This window comes from Cydia pomonella, chromosome 16 (assembly GCF_033807575.1).
Source record: "Cydia pomonella isolate Wapato2018A chromosome 16, ilCydPomo1, whole genome shotgun sequence".
NCBI lineage: Eukaryota > Metazoa > Arthropoda > Insecta > Lepidoptera > Tortricidae > Cydia > Cydia pomonella.
In genome coordinates this window covers 13,019,496-13,033,529 of record NC_084718.1, presented here as the reverse complement: position 1 = coordinate 13,033,529, position 14,034 = coordinate 13,019,496, and the positions used below count along the sequence as shown (strand labels likewise).

The 14,034-nt window shown below is 36.6% G+C and overlaps 1 protein-coding gene across 1 annotated transcript in view; it reads left to right on the top strand.

Annotated features, from left to right (window-relative positions):
• The first annotated feature begins 2,155 nt into the window (after positions 1-2,155).
• LOC133526353 (protein bowel) overlaps positions 2,156-14,034 on the top strand; it is a 29,545-nt gene continuing 17,666 nt past the window's right edge. Inside the window, exons 1-2 of the mRNA XM_061862943.1 lie at positions 2,156-2,590; positions 5,880-6,780. Coding sequence (XP_061718927.1) covers positions 5,897-6,780 — 884 coding nt within the window. The 5' untranslated portion in view covers positions 2,156-2,590; positions 5,880-5,896. The remainder of the gene's footprint in view (positions 2,591-5,879; positions 6,781-14,034) is intronic.

Sequence of the window (14,034 nt, the reverse complement as noted above, 5' to 3'; positions counted from 1 at the left end):
TAAACGTCCCCTTATATTTGGACTTATAACTAGTGAAACTTTAGGACAATTGTTTAAAATTGTTATTTGTAACAAATTCATCGAATATAATAATTAATCCAGCAAAAAGAGCTTTAAAATACGAGTATTGAATTTCGGAAAATTAGAGGCCAAATCGAAACTACAAAAGCCTTCGACTAGTGTGCGATATAGCATGGTTAAAAATGAAATGTATTTACAACACTAGATAGCAGTATAAGGAGAGGCAAAACCGAACGATATAAATTGTCATTGTTACGTAACTAATAACATTTAACTAACATAATATTTCGAATGAAAAGATCGAAATGAAAAGGGTTAAGGACGGATTACTTGGAACAAAATAACGAATAAAAAGCACAATTCAATGATACGTAGCGCTTATTGCATTGGTGGGATATATGAAAACAAAAAAAAAAATAGTACTTATACGATTAAATATGTACTGTGAAGACGGTTTCAAAATGAAGCTCGTGAATTAAATTGTCGAAATTATAACTAGCAACAGATATATTAATTACGGAATTAGTACCTATAAATGAAAGAAAAGAAGCATAATTTATTGTAAATACCGCTTCTTAGGCTAATAAAATATGTAACCGTACTCACATAAATGATGCTATTATTGTTAAGAATGAATATGTGGAAACACATTTTGGGCTGATATGCATAATTGATGTATTTGAATGAATTACATAAAATATTGAAGTCACGAAATGATGACTTTAAATAATGTTAATATTTATAATAGAGATTTAGAGAAGTTTTCGCTGCGGGTGTAAATTTAGGTGGATATTCCTAACGAACCTATTCGCTATGTATTGTGTACTGTAGAAGAATTAGGAGACAGAATACAATATTCCTAATAATATAGATGTGCCAAAGTCTGTTAATTAAGTAATCTCAAATATTTGACTTTACGGAGCACAGTCGATGTAACTTTAAGAGGTAATGTATCTGTAACCCCTTGTATTAAGATCTTTATTAAATTCGTGATTGTTATCAGTGTTGTGATTTTTGTATTAACGTATAAATTTCTTAATTTAATTTTTATTTGTACAAATTGTAAGTACTGTAACATGTAGTGGGTTACGGAAAATGCGTAATGCATCACATTATGATTATAAAAACGTATTTTATGAATCACAAGTATTCAATATCACTACCTATATATTATTTCCCCATTAGAACGTGGTCCATACTAGGTGACTTAAATCGTGCATTAATCTGATAAATAATAGAGAATTTAAATCCATGACGATGATATGTACATAAATAATCACGTTAAAGCTCAAATATGTTAAAAATAATAAATAAAAGACTTGAATATTAAAAGTATTCGGTTAAATAGAGGAGTAGCCTTATATTAGTGAGTGTTTAGCGCATAAGCAAATTGAACATCCTGTTTCATAATTCCAAATAATATTAAAGCACATTATAAAATATAGTTTTAATGTTTATTTGTAATAGAACTATCGAAAAGTTTAAGATAAACATAGAATTATAATGTGTTCAGTAAGTAATTAAAGAGGGAAAAATGAGAAAAGGGAATAATATCAATACGTATTTACCTATTTGAATCGTCGTCTTATAAAAAGTATAACTTTGTTTAGGAAAAGTTTGTGCCAGATTATATTAAGGAAGTTGCCAATATAAATTTTATTTATTTGAGAATATAGGTTTTTGCCATATTGTGTCATGTAGTAGAAATTTAATATTGTTAACAATTGACGCCCCATATTATTCATTAATAGATCGGGAATCAGAAAGGGACATGTTCGTGTAATAGGTGATTTTTTAAATATTTATGTGACTATATCGATAGATTTCGTTGTAATAAAGGAGAAAAATATATAAAAGCTTTTTATTTATATTCCTCTTTCTGTATATAAAATACAACTATTGAAGACGTTAAAAAACAATTAGCAAGGCCGTATGATATTCGTGAAAAACGAACCAGGCGGCGTTAATTTACGTGACGTATAAACTACTAACACGAAAAATAAACAATCCAGAGATATCCCTTTTTTATCGCTCCAAAAGTAAAACAGTGTGACAGAAGGCTTCGATCTGGTGGCGCGGGCGGCGGGGGTGCGCGGGGCGACGCTACGGGAGCGCTACTGCCTCCGACGCAGGCGCGGTAGTACGCTCTTGACTCCCACCAGTCGCGCGCCAACGACGCAAGCGCAGCCTCTACGCATGCCACGCCACAGATAAACACTAAAGTGAAACGCCACCAAATTCCATAAAACGGATTACAGTGAACCGAACATAAGTGAAGTGATACGTGACATTATGTGACAAGTGATCAATATATTAAGTAACTTTTTCACTCACTGTGCCTATTAACTGTTTTATGACCTGTGCAGTGCGGCTATTGTTATGTTCGCATCTACTAATCTCCTATTCACCTGTTGAAGCCACTGCGGTTGGACTGTGAAATGTGACAAAAAATTGCAATGAGCCTCTATTGTGGGTCTGCGGACCTTGCGTTTGGAAACATTGTGGGCAACTACCTGACTACCGGAGGGTTGGACATCTGACGATCGATCGGCCAACCCGTCGACTCCTTGTGAGTTCTGTTAAGTTTTTTTTACGAGGTAATTTAATACAACGGATGTGGAATAAATTGGGTAGGCAGGGTGCACTTGATTATCGCTACCTGTTTTATAGTCAAGTCATGTGTGACTTGGGGTGTTATTGTTTACGCAGCAGATGCCGTAGAAAATAAAACAATTCTGAGAATAAGTTCTGCGGCTTACCTACCCATTGTTCTTGTGCTTTACAACGTTGTCTTTAATGATTATTTAAATGCTTCCTGCCACTGTGTTTCGCAGTAATTATCTAGGAGTAAGATTGTCTCGTTTCAGTTGTCAAGGTTGAGAATTTATGATGATAATCCTACTGTGATATGCTTTTTGCGGTAAGTAGAGATAACAATCCTATTGAAGTCTTCATTGTAAAGAAGCGTTGCGGTTTTAAATCAACAAATCCTCCTTATTCTTCAAAGCATAGCTCACCTTAGCGGAACAGTTATACAGCTTTCTCACTTCTGTTCATCTCTTGATTGGTTAGTCCTCAATTATTTAGCTCAGAGGTATTTTTATACCCCTTTAATTTGTGTCAAGCAAATGCACCTCTTTTAATAGTGAGAGATTTAAAAACCCCCTCACCGTCTTGTCACGCTTCCTAGAGGGTAGCCCACTGGTTGGGAACTCTCTTGCTTTGTAATACAACATTGAGCAACCCCAATACCACTGGTGTGATGTATACTCTTATCAGATTAATAATATAAAACAGTATCCCTAATGCTTTTAAAGAACAGTTGAAGAGCTATCAAAGCTGTTGTTAGTCACAATGTCAAAATAATCGACGATAATGGTCCGTTATCGCAGTACAAAAGCAACCGCTAAAACGTTACGAACGTATATACCAGTAACACGGTAGAAGCATCAAGCTATTTAATTGCTAAACAAATAGTAGTTAATCTTCACTATCAACTGATAAGGTTGGTAATCTACTAGAATCACACATATCTCGAGTGATATTTATCATAGAACAAAACCTTGCGGTGAAGGCGTTTAATTCTACGTTGTAAAATGCCATCAATAAACTTAATTGTTTATAGATAAATGAATTATCTAACAAACTTAATTGCGTCCTCAATGTTTGGATTTAAAGGGTTACGTGACTGAAAAGTTTTTGACAGCTATTATTTCTTCAGTACAAATTTTATGTAATTACAATTAAATAAGAGATTTGTAATTTAGAAAGGGGCTCCACGCTTTACTTCGAAAGATATTCATTCTTAATAGGTAATAATTACAAATACACAATTGCTTACCTACAAGTTTCCATTAATTAGTATACCGAGGATCAATTGGTGATGTAACGGCAACAGTAACTGGAGCTTTTGCCACCTACATACAAATTATGTAACGATAATTAAAGTCATCTGCTTGTACAATAATATAATCACAATGTTATATTCAGTGAGAAGTGACGATACACTATCATAATTCACAGTTCCAGATTCAAAATTTAAATAACTGAACTACATACGTATGTGCATCTTCATAAATAGAGGTACATTTAGTAACGGACGATGTCAGGTTTTTAACTTAATGTAAACCGTCTCTGAACAGGTTCCCAAGAAATCTCATTGCTATCAGTAAACGGCTTTAAACTCTCCAGCCCGATTACTAAAACCCTCCTTTAAAAGTTTTATTGAAATGACCAGTTACATCCGACTCCATTTGGTACTTACTGCAGTGTCTGAATACATATTCATATCTTTAAAATCCTCGAGTCAAAGTCGAGATAAAAGTATTTCACCGCTTTGGAGCGAGTAAGATGGTAGAAACTCGATCAGGCGTAACCTTAGTGTAAGCGAGAAAGAATGAACGCCAGATGGTCGAGTGAAAGGGATGGAAAATCAGAAGGCTTTTACGGTAGAACGGGCAACGCGTAGTGAAATGTGGACCTGGCATGCCGTCGTTTTCGATCTCGCTTGAATAAATGATTCTAAGATTAATCTTTCGAAGCCGTAGGTAACTGACACGTACAAAAAGTTTTGACTGTAACAGTTGGATAGAATATGAAGCAGGCACTAAATTTATATTTACAATTATTTGAGGATAGGAAGCAGTATGTAAGGATCATGAATGCATTCTTTGTTTCATTTGCGACTTCCGTAAAAACTAGTTTGTATTAAAATATATATTTACCACATTAGGATTACCAGCCATTAAAACCCAGCAAGACATAAAATCTCACACGAGTCGCAGGGAACGGAAATCTTATGAAAACATGCGCGCTATACAACCACGGCAGTAAAGCGAACCGTCAGTTTTATTGTCCCTGGCCCGTGATACTAATTTCAGTTGGTAATAGTTGGACAAATCGTAAATCTGGTGATGGCCCTCTATTCAGAGATGTTGTTCAGCCTATACAAATAGTGAAAAACGGAGAAAGACAGATTTAACGGGTTTAAGTCTGTTATAAAAGAAACAAGAATATCAGGGAATTTCAAAGAAAAACAGATTCGACTAGCTCATTTATAACCTTGTCTAAAAACGTTTGGTATTATATTGAATATCTGTGATCTCATGAATGAATCGACATCAATACTGGTATTAAAATATAAATCCGATCATTTACATGTTTAATATCACCAGAAGCCAAGAATTGATCGGAATTGAAACTGATGAATGATGCATTAGGCAATAATTAATAGGATTACTATTCTAGAACACAATCTTAAGTTGACACCAATGAGACACCTTTTACAGGTGTTACTTTAAAATCAAGCTGAAAAGTTGTAGAAAGATAGCACGTCTCTTTTACGTCTAGTTGACACCTACGCTGCGTAAAGCGTCACAATCTATAGAAATGTAACTATCATTCCGTAACTTTGTCACTGTACCTAGCGACAGCTTCAACCGGAGACCAAGAACTCTTGGGAATCAATTACTCTGCATCAATTTGTTACCTACTCGGTCGGCACTTTGAAAAAAGTACGTAGACTACTTGAGAAATAATGAATATTTTATGGTAATAGATACCTGGAAACAATGTAGAGCTACTTAATTAAGCATGTTTCTCGATCCATAAATCTTAATGGTCAATACCAGCTTTTAACTGGTGGGAGATTATGAACATGCAACCGGTCGGATTGGGATCGTTTATCAAACTTACGATCAAGTGAAAGCCAATATAGATAAGAATCGTCCGGAAAACACAAGTGAGGTGACCTACGTGAACTATTGAACAGATAAATAAACACATTCGTATCTCAGATCACGAAATTCACGAAGTTACAAAGTAACATCCAAATTATAATAATATTTCTTTTTTTACAGATTAATTTTACGTCGTGATGTCGGAAAATGGAAGCACGGTTGTATCTCGGGCGTCCACTCCGCGCCCTGTCACAGACACACCTGTTACGGCCCCCTTACGCTCGAGACATGACCAGTTCCTGGCAAGTTCAGCTGAAAGAGCGCCCCAACGGCCATCTTCTAGCGGGAGAAATCCTAGCGGAAGCTTCGACTCCCCACCATTGCCCTATCATAGACAGATGACTTCAGGCTCACTGCTTTCGTCAAATCATCGTGAATCATCGGCCTTTGTCCCAGTTGTCCCAACAAGAGCCATGCATCCAATGATGTATCCCAATGAAATGCATCCAGCCTTAATACCCTCAGAGATTATTGAACGAGAAAGAATGTTAGATAGGGACAGAACTGAACCGGTCAAAGGCTCTCCTGATAGAGTTTCAGGCAATTTTCCTAAAAGAAATTCTTTTGATCTAATGGCTATGATGGTCGAGAAGCGAAAAGAAGTTGCTCTTAGAGAAGCTGCTGCAGCAATGCTTATACCACACCACCGCGCATCATCTATCGAAGGAATTATGACTGATGGTTCTTCTCAACCGCCTATATACGGCCCGCCTGGTGCTTTCCTAGGTGCTCCCGGGCCATCTCCAACTGCCACCAATAGTTTCACATTTCCTGGGGCGGGTTTATTTCCACCCGGCGCTGGACCACACCAAATGCATCCTCACTTAGACAGACGGCTTTTAAGAGCTCCAGGAAGAGCATCTAGACCGAAGAAGCAATTTATATGTAAATTCTGCAACCGACAATTTACAAAGTCCTATAACCTGCTGATACACGAACGGACGCATACTGACGAGCGGCCCTACTCCTGCGACATTTGCGGCAAGGCTTTCCGTCGGCAAGACCACTTACGAGACCACAGGTAAGACATGCACTTACAGATTATTTTCCTATTAGGTGAAGCATAGAAATGTCAATATGTCGTGGCGAGATCATAGGATTTGATCATTTCATCAAATGCCATTTTAGAATTGATCACTTCATTATATGATAAGGTTAGGTTAGACTTTTTCACGATGTGGCCAACCGATGATTTCATAAAAAGATTACTACATGATGAAATGATCAATTCTAAGGTCTGTTCACGACAGATATAAGACGACTTGCAGGCAGCCATGCTTTGGCGCTTTAATATCAATTCAGTATGAAAACACATATGCTTATTTTTGCTGCGTCCTCGTTTATACCTTTTCAAAATAAAAATATTTATGAAAAATGATTTTTAAGGACTATGCAGTACCAACGGAAAGATACTTCGCGTAGAACGTATCGTGGGTATAAACCTTGATTGCGCTGTATAACATTAAAAAATATGACTAAATCAGTCAAAATACTTATCATAGGGGAGTCCGGAAGACTTGACCAGGTGGGAGAGCAGAGTTACATGCGCATTGCCGACTCTAACACTCCGTACCCTCGTTGAGCTCAATTATAATTAAAATAGAGCAGTTTTAATAAAATAGTTCAAGTCTCCCACCTGGTCAAGTCTCCTGGATTCCTACACAAAAAGTACTATAAGGACGTGAATGTGTTGTAGCCGCGCTTTTTATAATGCGGAGCCTATATCATGTAGTCAACGCATGTACTTTATAATAACTGGTAATTACGGCCGCTGTATCCGCTTCTTGCACATTTTAATTTTCTGCCGCGCTGATCATAGTTATACGTATAAAATTCTAATTTATATGCACGTAACGCAGTCGGTGTAACCCGAGTTGCAGATGTTAAGCCGAGTGCATCCGCCCCGCTACTTGGAAACGGAATATTTATAAAGTTACTCGATTGTTGTAGCTGGCTACTAGGAAGTCCGTCTTGATTAATTATGATGGCTACCTTTATGTTAAATTTAGATGTGGCTATATGGAGTTCAAAGGATTAGTTACCATTTACGTTTCGGATGCTAGAATTTATTTTGCACGTAGCTTTCTTGACTATGAATCGTAGTCGTTTTTGGATGAACTACATTTAGCAACATCTTGCGTATTTGTTTTAGACAAAATAAAGAAATGAAGGGGTTTAAATTTTATTGCGGTTATTTAAGTAAACCAGCACAAAGATTATTCTTAATTACTTGGATAACGCTGTAAAGTCCCTTTTTAACACTTGTGTGTAAATTAACTTAGAACTCGGTATCAGGCAGTAAAACAATAATATCAGTGATAAAGATCTTTGGTACCTATAGTTTTTTGATGGAATTCCTTGTCAATCTTATCGCGTCAATCAAGTTCGTCGATCTCTAGATACTGCTATGATACAGTCAAATAACCATTAGTAGTATGAAGGAGCTTTGTATGGATTGACGGAGTTAATTTTATTTGAATAATGTAGGTACGAATAAGTATTGTTGTGTGGCTTTTGTATTTTCCCAAAAACAAAGACTTACATAAATCCACAGAATCAGCTAGAAATTCGTCAAACTATTGAAGAATCTATGATTCTTGCTTTATGTTTCAAATATTTTTGAAGTGAAAACTTCTTTAGCGGCGCTGTGCGCTTTTTGTGATGGGGAAAAAATGTTAAACTCGCGTCAGGTGTCACGTGACCGTCAGATTGAAAATTCGTAAGACGGACACGTGACATCATGGTGACGTGCAAATTGAATGTCATATATGGAAGGTAGAGGCAAAGAACAGAATCTCCATATACTTACCAAAAAGTGTCCGACAAAAAACCATAAATAGGTGGCGCTACAATACCTAGAATACTTGAGAAAAAAATCTAATCATAGACAGCGCACATCACACCGTCAATAACGCCTAGGTTCTTAGCTACTCTAGCGCTATTCTGGAGAGATTTGGAACTATTATTTATAGCTGACAGCTGGACACTTTTGCAACAGTTCTGCCTAAGGAGATTTTGTTCCTTGCCTCTACCTTCCATAATGTCATCGAAGCCTGGTTACTTTTGAAAAATGAAAAATCGTATCTCATTCAAGTGTGACATTTTATTTTCCTCATAAACAAAGTGCTGTCATGACGGCTAAAGAGGTTTAATCTTTGTTAATTGTGTTGTATTGTATCTTTGTGTTGTTGGGTGTCCATGATTGTAGATACTCAAATTTTTCCTTACCAAAAAGTTAAGTAACAGAAAAGAAGTATGATTGTTTTACTTAATATGATGGTGAACGATTCATTAACATTTACTGATTGTGTAGGCTGTAGTCCTGCTGGGTTAGTATCACGGGGTCTAATTAGCAACTCGTCTATAGGGCTACTCGTCTAAGTCGCAGCTGGTCTACATCACCTTCGTCTAAATATCAATTGGTCTAAAAAGCAGCTGGTCTACAATTTTCTAAGTAGCATCTCGTCTAAATAGCAATTGGTCTAAAAAGCAGCTGGTCTACTCTTTCTAAGTAGCAAGCATCTCGTCTGAGTTGCAATATTATTAGTCTTTCTGATCAACTTTTATTAAAGGAGCAAACCTGTCAACCCTGAAATCTCATTTAAAAAATTACCTGCTTCATACATTTCGTCCGATCAGAAGTCGACATTTTGTATGGGGGGTCCAATATTTTTTTCAGATTTCAGGCTTAGTGCCATAACAAAAGTTGATCAGTATGGCCTACCTGATCACCTGGTACAGTCGCCATCAGATATTTCGGAGCTGTGGAGGTGGGTGACAAATATCGGAACAACACCTTTATTTTCAAGGCGATAAAGATGATGTTGCGATATTTGTGACCACTTCCACAGCCCCGATTTATCTGATGGCGGCTGTACAATTTGACCAGTGAATTAAAAATCACCCTGTATAAATAATCCGAACGTCCTGTTGTGCTAACTACCTATTGTTGACACCAAGAGAGGTATATTATAATTTACCATCCATAGATGAAATTGGAACAATTCCTCAGTATAATCGTACAAAATTCGTTTTTAATATGAGGTGGTAAATAATAATAGGTGGTAAGTTGATCAGAAAGACTAATAATATTGCAACTCAGACGAGATGCTTGCTACTTAGAAAGAGTAGACCAGCTGCTTTTTAGACCAATTGCTATTTAGACGAGATGCTACTTAGAAAATTGTAGACCAGCTGCTTTTTAGACCAATTGATATTTAGACGAAGGTGATGTAGACCAGCTGCGACTTAGACGAGTAGCCCTATAGACGAGTTGCTAATTAGACCCCGTGATACTAACCCGTCCTGCTCACGTGTCATGAATTACTCTGTATATGATATATATAAACACTAAAATTCGCATTTCAAAATATCTTCCACACTCAAATTTATTTAAGTAGGTATAATAGAGAATTATCTGTTTTTATAAAACTGCTACTCAATTTCTCCAAAATATCAAAAATGCACAACGTAAATATTCAAGTTTTCACTTCTGCCGGCACTCCCGGAGTGCAACCCGTTGTTATTTTTTTGTTCAATAAGATTTCGACTTCATTAAATTGTAAATATGGCGAGTTTATACAAATTCTCTATAGAAGAGTATAGCCAGTCTGTCCTTGCAAAGTCTAGTTTCCGTATGATTTTTCATAACGTGTGCCCTATAATAATATAAAATTAAAAAAAAAATTATACATTAGCCTCCCCTTAAACAAAATTCCTAACAACAGAGCTTGGTATTACGGATGTAATGATTTTTGATGGACCCAAATGCCTGACTGAGATTTCGTCTCACATTAACTCGTGTTATTTCCTTTTCGTAATTAGTTTAGATACTGATGACTCATCCGATTCTATTGGTCGGCTCGGCAATGTAAGAGGATTGGTAGAGTCCGCAGTAACAATCGGTACGATAGAAAATTTAGGGACGATTGGAAATTAAAAAAGTATCTAATGTATACATGTAGACTGTAGAGCCCATTTCTGTCGCATTCTTATTTTATTATTGGTTTCAATTTTTTTTTTTTTTTTTAAACAGATTTTTAATCATCTTTATTAACTATCATATACTAAGTACTGTATGAAGAGGAACTTAATTGATTTAGTCTTAATATTTGGGAATCATTCTAATGTAAATCGCGCAAATGTTACTGAATAAATTTAAAAAAGTTCATTGTTCTTTCTACCGTTTCGGTTCAGGTATTTGGAGCGTAATATAGTTTTTTTAAATTTAAACTGCATTTACATTAATCTTTGTTCGCACTTATAGTGTACTTTAACATTCTAACTTAGCTTGATTACCTATGCTGACGTTACTGGTTTTATACCTTCAAATTCAAAGGCAATTTAATACTTCTCGCTCTCGCTCCGCCTTATCATTTCAGAGTTGTCGGTCAGGTATTGAATGGTAGTTACAAAATGCTTTTAATAGTTTAGACACAGTCAGATCTTAAAAGCTGCCTAAACTGTATTTTGAAATTAATGAATCATTTTTCTTCTAAAAAGATCTCTATAAAAATATAGTTTGTGTTTTTTCTAAAATGTTATCCCCAAACTACTAAATAGTAACAATTTGTTCAGAATTGGATAAAATTTTGAGTGCGTCTGTATCAAGCATTAAAATGATGGACGTTGCCTTTCAATAATAAATGGATTTAAAAACAATTGAATATTTGTCACCAGCATCAAAAATGGAAAGGAATGTGAGCTCATCACAGCTCCGCTGTAATTATCCGTGGTTACGTTTTTTGTCGCGAGCACATAAAGATTGCCGTATAATCGAGATGCACCGCACAAGACCTGCATAATACCAGGCTATTATATCCCGCCATAATTAATACCCGAAACCACAACGCCTTTAACGCGAAGGTCCTCGATATGAGGACAAGAAACACCACGGTTATTATACACGCAAAAATCCATTTCGCTCGCAAAAACATACCACGATATCCCATGTGAAAATTTCTCGATGTACAATAATTGAACTTCGCCGATAATTCATGAATATTTAATGAACAACAACCGGCCTTACGTAAATAAGAAACATAACGACCGCGGCTTATCCGCCATCGATCGAAAAAAGTTTCGGATCTGACTTTTCGACCACTTAATTTTTCGATAAAAAAGTGAGCAAATAATGAGCCGATCGCTTCGAAGATGCGGCTATCGGCATTAATATTCAAAACGACGGGTTAGCGTAATTACATTTAGTTTCTAAAGTGTAGTTATTCCGAAATGAAGATTGCGTATATGGTTAAATGTTGGAGTATATTATTACTCGGATGTGTAATAAGTATTCGCGGTTTCTACGAATCCGCCGGTTTGCTTACTAGGTATACGTGAAACTAGCTCTTGTCGCGCATGTACTCATTTCGTTTAACTTACCTACGAGTTAGCTACGTGCTTTAAGTTCAACTTAATATTGAAACCTTTATGAGACTTTTGTAGAGAAACTGTAGTGCCTGCATTAAACAAACTTCTAAAAGAAGTGGTCGAAAAATCCATTGCAAGATTTGAAGCACTATTTATACAAAAAAGAAATTTAGGTATATACGGGGTCAAGGTAAATAAATCCGTTATAAAAAGCACCGTTTTAGAGGCTTTTGATAAATAAGCACGTAATTAAAAATACTCATCGATATTATTAAATAATCATTAATTTACTCCCGACAGCGTCGCTTGCCAAACAAGTCCTTATAAAAATATTTTTGCACTGAACATAATTTTATCTCGACGCTCATATGCAATTATGATTCGCCCGAGACCACCACATAATAGGACCGCTCGCTCAGATAGCTCAAGGGGCCTCGGCAAAAAGGGATATCAAATTAATACTGAATCCATAATAAATCAAATCGGGCAGGTGGACTCGGTCGCAGGAACAACACTTTAGCCTACGGATAAGTTTTGAAATTATCATGCAAATACCAATTTAATCGTAACACCAAGCATCCTCGGGCGCCGTTTTCACTAAAATATTTACAAATTGGTGGAAAAAATCTGCAATACGAGGGTCATGCCAAAAGAAATTAGATACTCAAAAGTTACCGACTTTATTCTTTATTACAGCTATCTATTTTTTCGAAGTAGTCACCGTGAACACGTATACACTTTTCCATCCGTCTAAACCACTTAGAAAATACCGATGACCACTCTTCTTTAGATACCTCAGAAATTTCATAATTATACGCAGCCAGGGCATCTTCTTTGTTCTCAAATCGCCTTCCTTTTAATTTTTCTTTAATTTTGGGAAATAAGTAAAAATCGCAAGGGGCTAGGTCGGGGGAATATGGCGGGTGGGGCAAGATAGTCACGTTTTTTGAGCTGAAATAGTCAAGTGTTCTAGCAGAAGTGTGAGGGGCAGCGTTGTCATGGTGCCAGAGCAGGTGCTGAGTTCCCGATTTCGGCCGCTTGTCACACCAAGCTGACAGTACTCTGGGGGCACAAACTGTCACATACCATTCAGAGTTGACTGTCCTTTGATCTTCTAGCACTATCGTAGCAATATGTCCCGTCTTGCAGAAAAATGAGGCAATCATTTGTTTTTGTGTACTTCGGGTTCGGCGACATTTTGTTGGCGTCGGCTCATCTTCAAAACACCATACTGTGGACTGCCGCTTTGTTTCGGGGTCGTAGTTATATAGCCATGTTTCGTCACCTGTAAGTATATCATATACATTTTTTTTCTCGCCAGCGTCGAATTTATCTATCATAAATTTGCACCAATCTACGCGGCGGTCTTTTTGCAAATCGGTGAGTTTGTGCGGCACCCATCTTGAACAACGCTTATGAAGGGCCAGATGATAATGAATTATAGTTTGCAATGCTGCTGATCCAATACCCAGCTCACGCTCGAGCTCTGCATATGTAATTCGTCGGTTCGCACGAACATTTTTTTCCACAGCCTGTACGTTTTCTTGAGTGACTGCGGTTGGCGGCCGTCCGGTCTTCGCCTCATCTTCAAAGGTCTCTCGTCCCCTTTTAAATTCAGCAAACCAATTAAAAACAGTTGCACGTGAACAAGCAGACTCGCCAAAAGTTGAAACTAAAAGTTCAAAACACTCTTGAGGTTTTAAACCTTTTTTTAAAATCATAATAAATCATAACACGAAAATCACGTCGAGTGAGCTCCATTGTTGCGAAAATTTCCCTCCAAAATTACCCAGAAAAAAAATAATTAAAAAAGGAATCCTAACATTTTCCGAGTGTTCCATATTTGAATTTATTAGCAAATAACCTACCTTTACAATGGTGTATAACTGGCCAGTATCGATCAAAT